General features: G+C 42.5%; 1 protein-coding gene across 1 annotated transcript in view; it reads left to right on the top strand.

The window, feature by feature from the left end:
* Window positions 1-19,137, top strand: part of IPMK (inositol polyphosphate multikinase) — a 44,770-nt gene extending 25,633 nt beyond the window's left edge. Inside the window, exons 4-6 of the mRNA XM_074154854.1 lie at window positions 2,808-2,980; window positions 12,494-12,575; window positions 13,284-19,137. Coding sequence (XP_074010955.1) covers window positions 2,808-2,980; window positions 12,494-12,575; window positions 13,284-13,918 — 890 coding nt within the window. The 3' untranslated portion in view covers window positions 13,919-19,137. The remainder of the gene's footprint in view (window positions 1-2,807; window positions 2,981-12,493; window positions 12,576-13,283) is intronic.
* Window positions 19,138-19,368: the final 231 nt, after the last annotated feature.

Consider the following 19,368-nt stretch of genomic DNA (forward strand, 5'->3'; position numbering starts at 1 on the left):
TTTTTTTTTTCTGTGCTCAACAAAATGAGGAAGGAGGGCTCTCTAGTTCTTTGGGCTCAGCTGCAGACTTGTTGATGACCTCGGGGGTCAGATCCTCAAAGACTGAGAGCACCTGAGTCTGAAGCTTGCTTTGTTTGCCTTAATCTTAATGCTTTGAGATATTGTAGGGGTTAAGTGTTGAAAGTTGTGATAGCTTCTGGTACTGCAGGTTTGGGATCTGTTTCAGTAGACCGTAGATCTTGAGCCCAATTCAAATAAGAACCAAACTGCCAGGAAAAACGAAGTGTAAGCGCTTGATGCATTTTTTCTGAAGCTGTAATGAGAAAAAAAAACTTGGTGTAAGGCTTTATTTATGGTGGTGTTGCTTTCCCTGCAAGGACAAAAAGCTTTCAGAGAGTGGGGGTGGGCATTGAACAGATGCAACGTAGTCTTAATTCTGATCTAGTAGTTAGCTAATCATGAAGGCTTAAATAATAATTCCAAAAAGTACGAGATGAGTAATTTCTGGATAATTCTCAGACTTTGCCAAGTAATTAGTATTTCCCAGGGTTAGCATTAGCTCCTGAGTTATTTTAATGCTTAATTTTTTAAAAATAGCAATTGTTACATTTTTAGGAGGTCAGTAAGGGAGATATTCTAGCTTAACCGATCTGAAATGGATGGTGAACTAAAAAGTGACAGTCATTTAGAACCATGAAATATTTTGGAGGTGCTGAATGTTGGTGCTGTATGCTTAAAAAGAGAGATTTGGAGGAGTGGAGCAGAGGACAGGGGATAACCACGGGTGCTCTACAAATGCTTCACGTGGGAAGAGCATGACGATCTTGCCTGCGTGTTGTCTGAAGGGAAGTATGCTGGGTTTGGGGAAAAGTTCTCCTTTTTAAGCTGGTTGGTTTTATGAGTTTGCTCTTTGTTGTATTCTGGAAATAGATGTTTTACGCTACTTTGTATACATCTCTATACAGTTGATAAAAACATTGCATCTAAACAGTTTGTTGTAACTTGCGATTTGTATAATTTTGTTTTTGTAACAGTTTGAGTCCGGAGGTGCTTGTAACATAACCCAAAGCATTTTGGAATTGGTAGTGAAGGACTGCAGCCATTTTCTGAGCTTCTCAAAGTTAAGCATGAGTTATTTTAGCTTGGATATCCCTGCAGTTGTAGTTAATGAACCTGTTTTATAGGTGAGCTACTCTATAATAAAAATTCTTTTCGCTGTAGCTGGATTGATTCTGTAGCCCAAAGGACACTGAAAAGTAATGCAAGCTGATACAGTGAGTTAAAGGAAGACTGGGTATTTTTTCAATAGTGTATTAGTTTGACATGCTCTCCTGAGAACGACTTTACATTAACAACACGTTCAGTCCCATTTATACATAAAGCAGGCATCTAAGGATTAAACCAAACCTATTTCAGACCGACACATACGTACTTTGGGGAATTGGGACATTCGATCATCATGGTGTAAAAACTGAAGCTCTAAGTAGGACTTCCTAAAGTAATAAAATTCAGTTCATTTCTTATCCTTAAGATAGTGTTTCTACTTGTTAAGTAGAAATGGGACGTTGCTTGTTCCCTTTCTCTTGGCTCTAACTGGTTTTGTTACCTGTCTGCAGCTATCAAAACAAGGCGCTTTGTCCCTCTTCTCTCTTTAAACTTGAACTGGTTTTGCTTTCTTTGGCAATCCTGTTTTAGATTATGCTGCAGTAGCAGGGGAATAACACAGTGTTTTCGTTTGTTCAGATTATATTAAAGCCAAAGAAATACACTCATGGAATAGGCCGTACTTGAAAGAAAAGAAAACCAAACTTTAATGTGAAGTCACTAACTTTTAATGTAAAGTTTTTAAACTTTTAATGTAAAGACTTTACATGAAAGTTTGTGACTACGAAGGGGTGGATTTGCAGAAGCGGGTGTGCAGGAGGCATGCGTTGTCTTGGTGCGTACCATGTCCTGGCAAGGGCTGGAGATCTGTGTGAGCTTCCTCCAAGCAGAGTTGTCTGCAAGTCAAGCAGTTACTGAAGTTTTTTGGGTTTTTTTGTTGTGTTCTGACAATCAATGCCGTAGATCATGTTGGTAATAGTCTCTTGCCTGCACTGGAGAAACGCATAAACCAGTTTGACCAGGTTTTAGATACTGCTTTAAATCTTCAGGCGCTCCAAGAGCTTGGGGGTTTTTTTTTGGTCCACCCACCCTCCCAAAGGTACTTTTGGAAACGGATGAAAGGCAGCCTAGGATTTGAGGAGTGTCTTCACCAAGAGGTGTGCCGTGAGAAATGAGTACAGAGGGGAGTGGGATAAAAAGAAGAAAAATGAGATGCGTTTCGGCCCCGGTAGGGTAGGACTCTGAAATGTTAATTTGATTTTTAAAATGACACAAAGAAAAATTGCCGTTTTAATTCTAGCCCTTTCACACAGCGAAAGAAAGCACCGTCTCCATTGCAAAAGCAGCTACGTAATAACCTGCATTTGTATGTGCTTATTAATGTTATTTGAAATATGTTAATGGCTCAATAAAAGCTCCTCATTAATTTCATCTGGGCAATAATTTGAATTCAAGTGCAATGTTAACACACTTTAATTGTGTACAATTTTCTAAACAATAAAGCATTTAGAATTTAATGCCAACAGAATTTGTGGGTGTCAGTGACGGTGATTTAGTCTGTGTTCAGAGACAAATTTGACCCTTAAAGAGCTCATGTGATGTTAAGCCTTAAATTATTCTCCTTCGTCCACAGAAGCTCAGCAGAAACTCTAGGATTGTTTTGCTTTGATCCACTGTTTATAAAAGTTTTGTCTTTTTAACAGATACCTATCTAAAACTGGAAGATGTGACCCGTAAGTTTAATAAGCCTTGCATAATGGATGTAAAAATAGGTCAGAAAAGTTACGATCCGTATGCTTCAGCTGAGAAGATACAGCAGCAGGTCAGCAAGTACCCGCTGATGGAAGAGATTGGCTTTTTGGTACTTGGCATGAGGGTAAGGACTTGTTTTGTTTTTAAATTCAATTCATTCTCTGGCCCTGTTCTCCCCCACCAGATACAGTGTCTGTTTTTTCTAGCAAATGACAATCCTCTTAAGTTTTATGTAAATAAAGCGTTGCCCGCATATGCTGGTAGTACTGGTATCTACTATTGTGTGAAATATGTTCCAAAACACTGCCCTCGTTCACAACAAGCATTTAACTTCTCTCTGTGTCCCTTCTGGGAATTTTATTTGCCACCTGGGTTCTGTATATGTGTTCAAGAAGGGGGTTAGGACAGATCATAGTTATTTAACACTGAATGTAGCCGCAATTAATTCTTCTCACATGGCAAATTATCAAAGTATTTTTTTGACCTTTAGGCTTGTATCAGAGATTTCCTCGCTGAACCAGGCTTTGCAAGGATTTAATAACGAGCTGGATCCTCTCCAAATTTTTCATCTTGATTTTTTTTTTAAAAAATAAAAATAATTTTTATGTAATTTTTCTATTTAGGGAAGAGTAAGTTAGCTCCTAGAGGTGATGCGTGTAGTTATAAATGCTTACGTTCTGCATGTAAAAAAGCTTTCCACCAGAAGAAAACATCATCGATGCTTCCGTGCTCGAGGAACAGCTGCCATTGGAAGCTTAGTTGGAGATGGATAAGGCCCTGCAGACATCCGTACTATCCTTGCATTTCCTGGGCTTAGGTGAAGATTCAATATTGGTTTATTGGCTACTTAAACTTCCACGTAAAGAAAAGCCGCACGGAATGTTTGTGGATCAGTAACACAAACTTGTTGATGGCAGTAATGAATTCCTGATGCAATGCATTTAAAGGACTTTTTTCTGCTATGGTTGGCGCAGGAATAATTTTCTTTTTGATAGGAGGTTTTTGTTTTCCTTCTCGCGCACACGAAGCCAGGGCTGCTTAAGCTCTGCATCAACAAGCATAAATGGCTGAAGACATTGATAAGCTTCCCCTCTGCCGTTAGATAGCGACGGCACGCAGATTGCACCATTGTTTGAAATAATTCTAATATCTCTGTAATGTTTTGTACTTAATTGTCTAGGCTCTCAGCCTTAACTCTGTCTTGAGATAAGCTTTTACAGCTATAAATTATAGTGGTCATGAGCAGTAATTACGTAAGCCTATGAGAGAGAACGTGGGAGTCGAGTCAAAAACCAGTCCAACAGTTTAGATGGAGAAGGAAGGCTGGAGATTATAGCTCTGGATTTGGTTTATGTCGTCACGTAACCTTTCTTATCTCGCGTAAAACAATGTACTTCATCTCTTTTGTTTCATGACAGCGCAAAAGGACTGAGTGCTTGCTTCCACTGTATTTTTGCTTGGGACTCTTGTTCCTGGCATTGTCATTTAATGGTTTCTTTATCCTGTTGCAGAAATTCTTTCAATTCCCTAATTCCAACTGTATGTATAATGCTGGTTCCCCCCAGCATTGCTGTTTCCCAGCTGGCGTTTAAAACTAGATGAGATTCGTTTTGTGCCTTCGGTACCAAATTGCACGTTGAACTTATTTTCCAAAAAGAATTCAAAAGGTTCCTCCTCCTCTCATGCAACACTTAGAAAAGCTTAAATTCACCAGGCATTTTCTCACACTTAGAAACGCTTAATTTCACCAGGCATTTCCTCTGCTCAGCTTGCTGCCTCTTGATTATGGGGTGCTCTCTGCCTGTCTGCTTGCTTTATTTTTGCAAGGTTCTGGTTGTGATGAAAAACACTCTCCTGGGTGGGTATTAAACTGTTAGAGTTGCTGGATAAAGCTTGCTAGTGTTTGGTGAACAAAACATGGGATGACACAAATCAGAAAGTAGAGGATTTGGGTTTTAATCTTCCCGTTCAATGTTATTTTTAATACAGAGGTGGGCTTGCTTATTAAGTTTCTATTTTAGAAGAGCAAGAGAGGGCCAGGAAAAATAGAAAACGTAGTTATCTATGTTATTTTTTGTAAAGCACACATCATATAAGCTGTCATGAAGAGACACAAGCAAAAATGTTATAGGTGGTTATTTTTTTAACCCAGAATTTATTTATAGTCGGTTTTTACCTCAAAAGCCATCGATACCAGTGCATAAAAAAAAGCTGTAAATAAGCAGTCATCTATTTATAAATAAAATGTGTATGATTTGTCCTTAAAAGAAGCCAGCCTCCTATCTGGCAAAGCTTTGATTGATGTACGTGGTTCTGGCATTTGGCATGTGCTAAACTATATTCATCTTAATGCACTGAACAGACAGAAAAAGGGCATGGAAATGCATTTAGCAAATACAGTCATTGCAAGAACATTGGTTAAAACCCTAATTTCGTATTTAGTGGAGAGGTTCCTTTCTTTAACAGATGTGAGGACATAGATTTGGTGTGGAAGCAGCGAGAGCTTCGATGTAAGTTGGAAAACTAAGGTGTGGTTCCACTAGCAAAAATGTAAGTTGCAACGTGGTTTCAGTAGTAGACGTATAAATATATAAGAAATATCTTTGCGGTGTGAGAGTATTTTGTGTGCTGTTGAATACAAGCAGGATGTGTGGGTTGGGGTCTCCTTTCGGATTTGCAATCTGCTCAGAATCCACAATTCCTGATATCTGCAGGTGTGTGTGTTTTTTTTTTTTTTTTTCTTTTTCCTTCCAGAACATCTTGATTGGAATATCACGTAGTCCCTATTATTTCCGAAACGTGGTTTTAAAGCCCAAATTGGTGGTTATGTAACTTTACCAGTATAATCCATTGTTTACTATACATTGTTTGTGCCTCTGAACTATTGCATGCAGTAACGCAGGTACCTCGTGAAAGCTGTGAATTTCCTGACCTACAGCACGTGTTCCTGCAAGATATTTTAAAATTGAGTGTAGCTGAGTCCATTTTATGGGTTCTTTATGAACGCTTTTTAGTATTGTGGTAATTTTCATAAGCTCTGATACGTTAATAAGATTTAGGAGAGGAGGAATATTCGAACTATTAAATCCTGCATCTAGTGTTTATATTCTTCCATGGTAAAAAATGTCCAGAACTGTTTGGGGTTTTTTTTTTTACAGTTGTAAATCTAATTCAAGCTTTGATGTCTAAGAAAACAGGAAAGACAAAACAAACCAAAACCTAAAAGAAAATCCTCAGGACACTAAAAAAAAACAAAAAACAAACCACCAACAAAACAACCTACAGCGAATGAAAGAAACCAACCAAAAGCCCTGAAAAAAAAACCCCACCTCCAAATAAGGAACACCCACCCCCAAAAAAAAGTCTGGAAACGATGTCTGCAGTGGTTGAAAAGAGCAGTAAACCGTGGCGCTGGTTGGTTTCTCTGCGTTGGCTTCTGTTACCTCTCCGCTCTTCTGCCTCCTCAGCTTTCCTCTCTCCCCGCTTTGGCTCCCTGGTTTGTGTTCTTGCCGTCGTGTTGGGCTCATCTGTTCCTCTCTCTGACGGAACTGAAGGCAGCAATTCCTCAGAGTCCGGTATCCACCAGTGGATTGAAGGGTGTGTTTCGGAAGCGCTTTGTTTTGTAGAGTTCAGGAGATTCGTGGCATCCTCTTAGGGCAGTTCTAGCAGATGGGTTCCCCTGGCAGGTTTTTTTTCCCAGCAGTTTTTCCTTACACGAAACACTCGTCGTGTGTACGACAGCTGGTCCGCTTGTGTCCTCACGGCTGATAAGATTTCCTGTATGTTAGGAAAAAGCTGGTGATGGATGAGATGAGAGGTGGCCCTTCCCCGCCCCCCCCCCCCTCCTCCCCCCCATTACATAAAAAGAGGCATAAAAGAAATCTGTTCTAATGAGGTGCTCTGTGGAACTTCTGGGAGTCCAAAAATCACGTATTTAGCTATTTTTTTTAAATGGTTCATCGTTGAAGTGCAGTGTCGTTTCTTTTATTTAGGAGATTATTTTTCTGTCTTTTCACTGAATTAGTTTCAAAACGATTCCATTCTGTAACTTATTTATGTAAGGACCTATACTTAATCATACGAAGCACTCTGTCAACTAGCAGAAGAACAAAGAAAGAAGCGAAAGAGGCGGAAACAACAGATAGAATAATATATAAGTATAGTCTTAAAAACAGGGGAGCAGGGATGCATCCACCCTGTGCTGAATTTCCTAGCCAGCAGAAGCAGGGACGTGTGTACTTCTATCACTCGCAGTCTAGCAACAACAACATAAGGTTTTTGTGGGGTTTTTTTAACCAGAAGAAAAAAAAAAGGGGGGGGGGGTGTTTAGAGAAATGGATTTAGATAAATGGGCATGCTCTCAGCAGCAGTAATAGCATTAGAGCATTGCTGTAAAGCAGCAGTATCAAATAAGAGAATATATTTAAGTTCTCCCTTTGTTATTTTTTTTCTTCAAATCCTTGTTGTGCTTCCTTTTGGAAAAATAAAAAATAAGGCTTGTTAAAACTTAGTGTTTAAGTCTTCTGCTGTGGCGGATCGCTCCCGGAGCGATCACAAGACCACAGAGAAACCTGGGTTCTTCAGACCTGAAGGAAACCTGTATCTATTTCTATAGAGGCAATCATGAGGTCTGGGCAACAGGTACCCAGTTGCGAGTCTCGGTCTGGTGCTGGAGTTGTCCCCTGCCGAGGTGGTGGCCTGATGGTGGGTGTCCTTGGGTTAGCTGGGGTGCTGCCTGCTTACCCCCCCCCCCCTTTCAGCTGGGTTCTCCCATCGGCTGCAGGTGGGTGCTGACCTTCAGACGCCAGTTACCAGCGCAGAGGTGCCTCGCTGTAAACAGAAAACTCCGTGTAATATTTAAACACTTGCTTGCTCTCACCTGCGTAAGCGTAAAACACACTGTTACGTCTATTTACGGAAAAATTAGGAGAGGCGGACAGCTCGGCCCTTTGCCCTTTGAAGTTGGTTTTTATCAAAGACATAGACAGAGGGATTGAGAGCACCATCAGCAAGTTTGCAGATGACACCAAGCTGTGTGGTGTTGTCAGTACACCAGAGGGATGGGATGTCATTCAGAGGGACCTGGACAGGCTGGAGAGGTGGGCCCAGGTGAACCTCATGAGGTTCAACAAAAGCAAGTGCAGGGTTCTGCACCTGGGCCGAAACAATCCTCAGTATAAATACAGCCTGGGGGATGAGGTACCAGAAAGCAGCCCTGAGGGAAGGGACTTGGGGGTGTTGATGGAGGAGAAGCTGGACATGAGCAGGCAATGTGCTCTCGCAGCCCATAAGGCCAATCGCATCCTGGGCTGCATCAAAGGAGTGTTGCCAGCAGATCCAGAGAGGTGATTCTGCCACTTTGCTCTGCTCTGGTGAGACCTCACCTGGAGTACTGTGTGCAGGTCTGGAGCCCTCAATATAGAAAGGACATGGACCTGATGGAGCGGGTCCGGAGGAGGGCCACCAAAATGACCAGGGGGTTGGAGCACCTCTCCTATGAGGACAGACTGAGGGAGCTGGGGTTGTTCAGCTTGGAGAAAAGGAGGCTCCGGGGAGACCTCATAGCGGCCTTCCAGTACCTGAGGGGGGCTACAGGAAGGCTGGGGAGGGTCTGTTTACAAAGGCCTGCAGTGACAGGACGAGGGGCAATGGCTTTAAGTTGGAGAAGGGGAGATTTAGATTGGATATTAGGAACAAGTTCTTTACTCTGAGGGTGGTGGAACACTGGAACAGGTTGCCCAGGGAGGTGGTTGAGGCCCCTTCCCTTGAGATAGTCAAGGTGAAGCTCGACGAGGCCCTGGGCACCCTGGTCTAGTTGGGGGTGTCCCTGCTGACTGCGGGGAGGTCGGACTAGATGACCTTTGGAGGTCCTTTCTGGCCTGGACCAATCTATGAATCTATGAAGTCTGGATGTCTCAGCATCAGAGCGTGTATCTCTGATCTCCGTGTCCTTGTTAGAAGAGCGGGTCTGGGGCCGCCCTGGCGGGATGTGCGGGGAGCTCCGTGGGAAGCTGCTTCCCAGGCGCTGGCTGGTGCTCGGGAAGCTCGGAGCGTGCAATGGAGTGAGCCTCCGCTCTGCAGGTACCCCGCTGTACGACCTGCCTCAAAATACTTTCTTTCCAGTTTCATCCACGTGGATTAGTTAATAATATTTTTTGCAGATGTGAAGGAGGTCTGCAAGTTATTTAATAGAGATTTTTGTGATAGCCGTATCTCCCCCGAACAGGCTGGTCTTAATTAATACCTATTTAAATTATACTTGCTGGAAGTTAGGGAGTTGCCCCAGATAAGTGTTTGAACAGCGTGTGTATTTTTCTGCCTCACCATGGAAGTCAGGACTGAATTCCCCCTAAATAACCTTACATAAGGTTTGAGGTTTGTTTTTCTGAATCCAGTCTTCAGCTTAACCTCCCAGAGCTGCAGTCGCGAGGCTTCCAAACTCTGTATCTCACCACGGAGACCTTGCGAGGGTTGTGATTTTTTATTATTTTTTTTTTATATTTTTTAAAGAGCACACTGGAACAACGTTTTTATTTTAGCTCGAGGTTTCCCTGTCTTCAAGGACGTCAGGTGAACTGTCAGTAACCGCAAAAAGGGTACAGAAATCTGTGTGTGTGTGAGCAGCAGTAACTTCACACCTGGTGGGGAAACAAAGGCCAAATGCAGGCTGAGAAAGTCCGAAGATAATTTCCCTCGGCAGTTAATGAGCTGGGTTTTTTGGCGTGCGGAATCCCAGTTCTGCTGATGCAAAAACCTCACCGAATGGGGGCTGCTGGTAGGCGCGAGGAGGAGCCTCCCCATAGTCAGCTGCGACAGCTCGGGTCTGGGGTAGTAAGAACACGTGAAAATCACTGATGAAGCAGGAGTTTTCCTGCAAGCGGTGTTTTGCACATCATCGAAGGAGGTTTCTATACAGTGGAATTCCTTGTGAATCCAGAGCAAACGCGTAGCGAGCTGTGGCAGGGGGAGAAGGAGTGAGATTTTCCTGTATTATCTGTTTCTTGGCCGCTCTTAAGGTTACAGATTTGACTTGTCGTCGTTTTGCTAGAAATGGGCTAGTACAGACGGCTGCAGCAACGGGGATGCAGAAAAGGGTTGCTTCCAAGGCAAATACCCTTTTGGGAAGGGTTAGTAGCAAATCGGTAGCGGTGACGGTGTGAACAAAAGCGCGGTGAAGCAAGAAGTCTGCAGACAAGGCAAATTTAGTGTTCCGGTGTTACAGCACAGCCATCCCCGTGTTTCGCAGGGAGAGGCGAGGGTGAAGCAAGAACTGATGAGAGATCATCTCTGACCTCGGGTTTTCTGTTCTTCCGCTTTCGGTATGGGGCTTAAGGTGTTTGTATTTGGTTGAGGTTTTCCAGGAATGTTTCAAACAGTCACTTCCTCGCAGTTGAGAAAAGGCTTGAAACAGTATTAAGAGACAGCTCTTTGGCTAACGTGGAGAATACTTTCATGATTACCTGTATGTGTTGCCTTTTAACGCTGTTGTCTGCAGCCAAGCCCAGCGGTAACACGGGTTGTTGTGAGTCCTCGCTTGTTCACAAATAGTTAAATATATACGTTACACGTAGGTACGTGTGTGGGACTTGGTAGTTTGTCACCAACTGTTTTGTGTCGTTAAAAATGGCGCCGATAATGCAAAACGTGCCCATCTGCCTGGGTATTTTCAGACTATATCGAAAGCCATTTGGGAGGGGATGGCAAATCCTAACAGGTAGGGCGCCTTCCCGGGAAACCCGGCTCAGAAGCACAGGAACCTTACGTGCTGCTCCAGCCTTTCTTTGGAAAACAAAATGAGCTTGCAGATCTTAATCATCGGTATTTTTGTGCAAGTGCCCGTGTCACAAAAATTGTTAGCTCCTACGGGGAAGAGATAAGGTTCTGGGAAACAAGATGATTCTTTCAGGAGCGTGCCCGCAGCGCTGGTGCGTGGAGGAAGCTGCCGCTGGACCGACTGACCGACCGAGGAGGTTTGATACTGTTATAAGGAAGACACAGCCAGTGAAAACCGAGATGTGATCCTCAGACTTTTGATCCTCTTCCTAAGCAATGTGTTTATTTCATTCTTGCTTTATTTAATTACCTTTGGCTTGTGACTCTTTAAATTTAAAAAGTTGAGAAACGATGGGCTTCGTGGGAACTGAAATCACGCTTGTTGGATGCTGGTTTGGAACAACTCGCCTCTGCTGTGCTCTTCTGCAACTTAACAGGCATCAGGGCATCAGTTTCTTTAAGTAACGTAACAGTGGGAAGTGTCTCCGCTACCAAGTGAGTGGAAACATTCAGGATTACAACTATTTCTTAGAATAACCAGAATAATTTACTGCCTCTTAAACGCAGAGATGAATTAACTCCTCTTCAACGCAAGGCATCTAATTCATTGCACACCTAGGATCTAAGTTCCTTCGGAACCTGCAAATTAATGACTTCTATGTTTTTCAAATAAAGCTTCTGTGACTTCCCGGCTGCTTTGGAAGCAGGAGTTACGGAGCTACGTTTTCATATTGTGCTCGTCGTGGTTTGGGTGAGAGAGAGGTTTCAGGGTGGGGGGCTGTAATCGAAACAGGGAATTCTGATTTTTTTTTTTTAATTATTGCTCATGTACCACTCCTTTTTATGTGTTGATGTTTCCCCGTTCTGGACCTGTCTCTGTGGGTTCCAGCAAGAAAAAGACCGCGAAGGAGGGATTGGGGGGCAGATGCCTCACACCCCGATCTGCTTTCCATGGGATCCTCTCTTTTTATGGGTGGTGAAGGGAGGGCAGGGCGCTGCAGCCGGGTGGGTGCCGCAGGGTTGGGTGGTCTGAATGAGTGCCAAGCACAAAGTTTCTGCCAGAGACGACTGCCTGCTTGGTAACACCATTATTTCTGCAAATAAGAATTGTCGGCGCTCTCATAAACAAGTTAGACTCGGGCCTGGCAGGCTGGCATGTTTCTGCTATGGAAATTATTTCAGTTAGAGACACATTTTCTCTCTATGTGAAACATTTTTGAATTAAGTTGTTGAGCTGGTAACAATTCCTGTTATGGACAAAACCGGACCCGTAGGAGTTGTCTCCCTTTCAGGCAAGAGCTGATGTGCTGTTACCAAGGCTGGAACAGAGCTTTCACTCCGGCTGTTGTCACTTATGGAGTATAGCCTCGTTTGAAACATCTTAATATAGTTTCAGGTGTCTCTCATGGAGCTGGGCCTTCCTGGCCACATCACAGTATTTCTTATCGTTTTGCCATCGTGCTAAATATTTTTATAGTTTTAAGAACTTCCAAATAATTGCATTGAATTTTTTAGCTCGTTACGTCGTACTGATTTAATATCCATAGTAACACGAGCAGGAGCACGATAGTTTCAGGTGCCGTAAAAAAAAAAATAAAATAATGTTTTCCTCTAATGGGTATGTTGATTTTTGCCAACGTAATGATGTCTTCCGAAACGCGGGAAAGCCGCAGCTTAGCCCCAAAGACGTGAAGGGGGAGGATTTTGCGGATCAGAGCACTAGAGGGCAGCGCCGACCGCGGCAAGGAACTTAAAGCTAAGGGAGGGCTAAAGGGTCCCAAAGATTTTGTAGCCCCCCTGTAAGGTGTCTGGTAGCTCTACTGGTTGTTCGAAATGAGTGGAGTGACCTCTTTGTTTCTTGCAGGTTTACCACGTCTCTTCTGACAGCTACGAGACGCAAAACCAGCACTACGGAAGGAGCTTGACAAAGGAAACAGTAAAGGACGGTAAGGGAATTCGTGTGCCAGAATTCGGTGATCGATACGAACAACAAATAAAAATACAGCTGTTTGGTGGTGATAACTATTTCAAATTAGTCATTAATTGACGTCTCTTCATCTGTTCCCCACCAAGGGATAGAAGGACACGTACACAGACACGAACACACCCCTCTCCAGAGCTGGCACTAACATGTCAGCTCCGTCACGGGTGATAAAGAGCTGCTTGAGCTTGTTTATCCTTGGAGCGTTTAATGGGTCCCCGCCCAAAAATTACTAAAATGATCTGGAGAGCAGACGAACCGTGTTCGTCTACTGTTTGATACCTTGATTAGTTCATTTCTATCGGAAGCCCAATGCGTAGTATTACACAGCAGGCCTTACGCAGGTGAGGCGACTGAAGGTATCAGAGTTTCTTGATTCGCTTTTGATTTAGTTAATAATTCCCTGAAAGGCAACTGTGTGAATACTGTGTATTTCTTCAAATCGAGATTCATAGATTCATAGATTGGTCCAGGCCGGAAGGGACCTCCAAAGGTCATCTAGTCCGACCTCCCCGCAGTCAGCAGGGACACCCCCAACTAGACCAGGTTGCCCAGGGCCTCGTCGAGCTTCACCTTGAATATCTCAAGGGATCTGTTGTCATCCCAAAAGAAATATGAAAAATGTTTGATTTCAGAGGTGAAAATAATCCCCAAACGTGCCTATTTCTTGCAGGCATCTCCAAGTTTTTCCACAATGGGTACTGCTTGAGGAAAGATGCGATAGCTGCCAGCATTCAGAAGATTCAGAAAATTTTGGAGTGGTTTGAGGGCCAGAAGCAACTCAACTTTTATGCCAGCTCATTGCTCTTCGTTTATGAAGGCTCATGTCAGGCAACAACCGTGCGGCTGAGTGACGTCACCTTGGCAGAGAAGAGAGGAGTGCCCAAGGGACTGTTATCAGGTGGAGACATACTGGAGTATAATAATAATATTCATGTAATAAATTCTACCGAGAATGGAAAAATTGAGGCCTCTGTGAGTAAAGGCTTGTCCAAATTTTACGCACTTCACAAAAAGGCGTATTCCAAGAGGCACCACAGTCAACTCTCGCTGAAAGTCGAAAACTTGGAGCAAGGCAACGTGTGGAAAAGCAGCGCGTGCATTACGCAGGAGCATCTGAACGGGAACGTTATACCCCAACTGGAAAAAGTTTTCTGTCACATGCCAGCAGAGATGAAGGAAAAGGCGAATGTGGAAGTCCGAATGATTGATTTTGCTCATGTGTTTCCTAGCAACACAAAGGATGAGGGCTACATTTACGGGCTGAAGAATTTAATCACAGTACTTCAAAATATTTTGGATAGCTAAATTCTTTGCTATGGTTTTTACTGGGGGCCAATGATAAAAGAGCAACAACCCGACGAATTTCTGCACTTGTAACGCTGTATAACTGGGTTTGTATTGTTCTATATTTTATTTGTCTTTGTACTTTTGGTAGAAGGGTTTAACTTTTTATAATCTCACTCAGGAAAATAATTGATAGTTAGGGATAATTGATAATAGGGAGCGTGAAAGGATGAGGATACTGGAGATTAAGCCAGAGAGGTGAATGAGTAGGGTGAAATGTATATAGTTGGCTTAAATCCAAGGAGGACAGCTGTACTATAAGCAAGGGTGATGTTAGTTTTCCCTCATGACTTCAGTGTAGATAACACTCGCCCACTTAGCCTTGACACTGAGCCGTTATCTCCATTAACAGGTTTTTAGAAAAAGGACTGAAAACGCTGAGGTGCGGGATTGATGTCCTCAGTACTGCCCTCTTGTGTTGACTTTATTTGAATAACTGGAGTTAACCCTGCTTGGAGAGAAATCCCCCTCTGAGCCAGTAGTCTCACCTGGAAGCCAGTGTATCGAAAAAGTGCTTTTCAACGTCACGGGATGACGTCGCTGTTCTTTCAACCCCGGTTGTGGGCACTTCCCCTCGTGGTGGTTGTCTGTAGCCGATGTTCACCACGGACAAGCTACAACGTGATTTGTGTTGAGGTGCTAAGAAAATGCTGGAGTAAAATACCGTTAACGGGCTTAAACTGCACAACCACTAGAGAAACTGTTTGTTCCTAAGAAAAGAGTGCAAGAATGCAAACGCGAGATGTTCCAGGAACTAATTTGGTTTAGGAGATTAAGTCAATTTGTTAACGGAGTGTCTGATGTTGTGACCGAGGGAAATGCCGCACTCCTTTGTTCTGATGGCCCTTCTCCAAAAACATTGCTTTTAAAAGCAAACTAATCGAAACAAAGCATTTTGAGTAAGCCTACAGAGATCTCCTCTAGCTGTCTGCCGCTTGTGTTTTCGCAAGAAGCGTTCCACGTTTCCGCTGCTGGGGAGCACCGACTGGAAAGGACGAGCAATACAGGTGAAGGAGCCTTTGCTGAGAAGATCTACTTCAGCCCTGGAGTGACCAGACGTACCTCCGTTCGTGGCAGTGGAGTTGGGGCTCTCCTACCCGGGGCTAAAGCCACCTCTCTTTTTTTTTTTTTTTTTTTAAATTTAATTTTTTTTTACTGACACACAGGCAAGCGGTGTAATTTGAAAGTTGTCCCACTTCCTTCTTTCTCGCAGGCAAAATTTAAGCTTTCGTATGGAATATTTGAGATCAGGATGATGTATCCGAAGCGTTTTTTTGATGTTTCTCTTCTGTACACCGTGTACGCGGCTGTCCTACCAGGCCTGCAAGGTCAGCCCTGTGAAAAGTGATGGGATGGAGGATTCTTGGCATCTACGGAGCAAGATTTTAATGCTTTAAGCAAGCCCCAGAAGTATAATTTTTTAGGATGGATTTGATAATTGGAAACGTAATTCTTTTACGAACTTACGACTTAAATGTGACGGCGTGGCCTTGCTGCTCTCTCTCTCTGGTGTCCTGCACTACGCACTCCTTTGGGTACACACCTTCGCAAGTTCTCGATTCGGCATCTGGTTTCTATATTGGGAAGAGAGAAATACTTTTTCAAGCAAATATTCCCGTTTTAAATAAAGCTGAATTTTTAGCTCTATTCGAGAACCTGGGTTAATTGAAAGAAACAGGGTATTATGCGTAGAACTATATTGTTTAAACTTTAGAGCTAATATTGGCCAACACGTTCAAGAATGAAAAGCGATCTGTTAGTAACGTAGTATTTTGGAAGCATGGGAAAAGACGCTTCCAGGAGGGACAGTATCATTTGGTTGAAAATTTTATGCAGATTGTGGTGAAGGCTGACGTGAAAATACCAGGAAGAGAGTGTTTCTTTTTTCTCCCCGGTATTTCCATTGCACCGTATAGTTAATATATTCCCAACGCTCTGTGAACTAATTTAAGCCATATTCTAGGAAGAGTTTGTGGTTTTGTTTGCTTGGACGCCGGTTTCTTTGTTAATGATTTTTGTTGTTCTATCCCGTGAATAGTCAACACTAGAGTAGCCCAAGGCTGGGAGTGGCCTTGTATGATAAATTCACAATGTTTTATAGAAAATATAGGAGAAAACATTTACAGGTCTGAATTTTCGTCCTCCGTAATTCATCTCCTCTGGATTTTAATCCATTTTGTGCCGGAGAAATCGGACATCTGCCTCAAAGTCAGTTATTGGAAAATGATGTGTTTGCTCTTAGTATAAACGCATTCTCCTGTCTCCGCTTTAAGATATTTGTCTTCAGTGTTTGAATGCTCTTGGAGTGTTGATTGTTGTGTTGACTACGGCAGTGTTTGTAACGCACCTGGAATATTGTTAAACTGTCAGAATATTTTGAATAAAAAAAAAATAAAATAACTTTATCATGTTTTTTTTTTTTTTTTTTTTACCAGTAGTCATTATGGATGTATTTCTGTTAATTTAAAATGTAGCTTGAGAGATAACAATATTTTTAATTGGAAGTTGTGTAAATAAAGCTTGCGGTAGAGGTGTTTGGGCGTAGTACCAACTGTGAATTTCTGCCTGCGAAGGCGTTACATTCACATCGTTCTTGCACATTTTTATTGGTGTTTCTGGTGTCTTGTATCTAATCAGATTGCTTTCAGTGATAGCTGGAGATGCATTCACGGAAATCATTAAACAGCTGAGGGAATTAATTAGAAAATGAAGAGGGAGATGCTGGTCACTGAAGGCATGTCTTGCTGTCCATCTCCTGCCTCCCAGCGAGGTCTCTCTCGTTCTCTGTATGAAGTGTAGAGGACGGGTGACAGTTACCTGGAAATCTTTACAGTAACAAGGCCTATAGGTATTTCTGAAACAAACTGAAATAGGTATTTGTGAAACAAAACCGAAAGCGGGTCCCTTCCCCAGAAGGGTGTGGTGTATCGGTCCTTGATGAAACCTGTCTGTTTCGATTTTAAGCAATAAGAGTTTGATTTAGCAGAATGGATTGTCAAAGGGGAAGATTGATGGAAGCGTTGTCGTTCATGTATCTCTGAGGATATACTTTGCCGAAGACTTTCTACCTGGGTGATTGTGAGAATTGTGTACAGGCTTACCTAATGAGAGCTTGAATTGTATAAAGTTTTATAAAAAAGCATTTACATATATGGTATTTTTGGATATGGGTGAAACTTGTTGCATAAGTAACGTTGGAAATTATTATACCATTATGAAACGTTTAAAATATTTTAATCAAATCATTTTATGAACTAAACCAGAGACTTTACATATAGTTGTGATTCAAATGAAACTTGTGCTGGTTTCTGTTTTTTTTTTCCTGCTGTAATGCATACTCCGATTGTTCTTTTCTATAACCCTACAGTTTCATGGAGAATTCCTAAAGTACTCGGTAGATCAGGAAATCACCGATTCCCTTTAGTTTGATTGCAGAGTTGATACTGAAATACTTCAGTGCCCGTGGTATTTTAAGTAACTCGAGCGAATTATATACATCTAGAGGCCCAGTAAAACTTCCTCACCTGCAGAGAGCTCTTGCTGATCCGAGCCGGGATCACGCAGCATTTAAAATGGGCCTTTTCCCGTGCGGCGGCAGCAGCGGCAGTGGCAAAAGGCAGGCGTCACCTGCGGGGGCGCTTACAGTGATTGCAGATCACTGTAACTGTTTTCCCATTTCCCAATGAAATTTCCCACTTCACAATGGGCAGTGTCATCAAGTATAGGAGGACGGTGGATGTGAATCTCTGTTCTTCCACTTCTGCTGTTTGAAGTCATCGCTAGTTGTTTATCCTCCCTTCTAATTTTTTTTTTTTCCCCCTCCAAGTAAGCTTTCTTCCTGAGTGCCCTCTTCAGCTCTGGCCGCTGGTAACCTCCTGTAGCATCATTGTGGAATGATTTAAAGTGAAAAGACTTATGCCCCATAACTGCTCTTAGAAGTGCAGATATTGAAAAACACCAGCAAAATGCCTCAACTACTGAGGGAAATGCCGTTTCCCTCTTGTGCTTTTTCCCGTGAAAGAGTAGGAATGGAACGTTAGTGGAGAGCGTACTTCCATGGGAGACTGGATCATAGGTTTTATGAAATCTTCCTTATCTGTGTTTTGAAGAGGACATTTTGGGGGAAAGGTGAGTGACAGCCAAACTGCGTGAAGCTTTCCTTGTTTCTTTCTGCAATGAATATTTGGGTTTAAGGAGGTAGCGTAGCGGGGAGCGGTGGAAGTTCCTAAGGAGCCCCGAGTAGGAGGTCTGGTCAGTTCTGCAGTGCAGGTGATCGCTAGGGAACAAGATCCGAAGGCTGCAAGTTTTCAGTTCCCTCACAGGGAGAATATGCCGTGCCCGTTCATCGAGTTACAGCAGAGGGTTGTAGGATGTTATCGGTGAAGTCCATGACTCCGCATAGCAACAGGCCAAATACTGCCCGTTTTCCATGCTCATGGCTGTCGATAAATGAAAGCGGCAGAGAAGGTCGTCATCCAAAGGAGAAACTGAAAGGGGGAAAAAAATGAGAAAAGCTGAGGGTTGTACAGCAGAAAACACACTTCAAGAAATATCTTTCACTGTAGCCTTTCTTTAGTGGAGATGGGCCCTGTGTAATTGGAGTTTAATTTGTTCGTTGTATGACATTAAACAGCAAATAGTCTGAACAAAGGTACTTGAAAAAGACCTTAGTTTGGATCGTGTCCGTTGGTTCCAATACCTATCATACTTTTTTTTTTTTTTTTTTTTTTTAAAAAGTGACCTATGAAGTAACTTCCAAATACGATGTGTGTTGCACCTGAAACTAGAGTGCACAAAGGCACTTTAATACTCTGGGAACTGTACTGGAAGCGAAATGAAAGCATGTGAAATTGCACCTGATTGTTGTGTTGTTAAATTGTTTTTAAAACCTAAAATTCTACATGATTTATGCTTGATGGATGATTGTATCTCGTCTGGTCTGGTCTCACTTTCTTTGATTCAAGTGTCTAAAGCTGTCACTCAATCTCCTCTAATTTGTATGTGTCTGTAGTTTCATTTGCTATTTTTTTGCCATTATTGGACTGCAGGGGGTGTTGTTAATATTATATGTGTTTATTTTATAGAACATTGTACTATGCTATCTACCAACTTTTGTAATTATAAGTGATACTTAGGGTAATTCTAATAGCTGTATATTTGGCAAATTATTAAAATTTTCTGCAAGTGACTTGCAAGTATAATTGTTTTCTTTTTAATACAAGAAGATTGTTGAGAAAGTTTTCTTGAATATCCCTGCACTGATTAATCCCTCTTTCTTTCTTCTCTGTGCGCTCTGTACTGGGTGTTGACCTTGGATTTACAAGTTTTGCTTTATTTTTGTCATGGCATCCATTGCCATTGTTTGTTGGGAATACCTGCCGTAGTTGTCCTGGGTTGAACGACACAGGACT

The sequence above is a fragment of the Numenius arquata genome, chromosome 10, assembly GCF_964106895.1.
Source record: "Numenius arquata chromosome 10, bNumArq3.hap1.1, whole genome shotgun sequence".
Lineage (NCBI taxonomy): Eukaryota > Metazoa > Chordata > Aves > Charadriiformes > Scolopacidae > Numenius > Numenius arquata.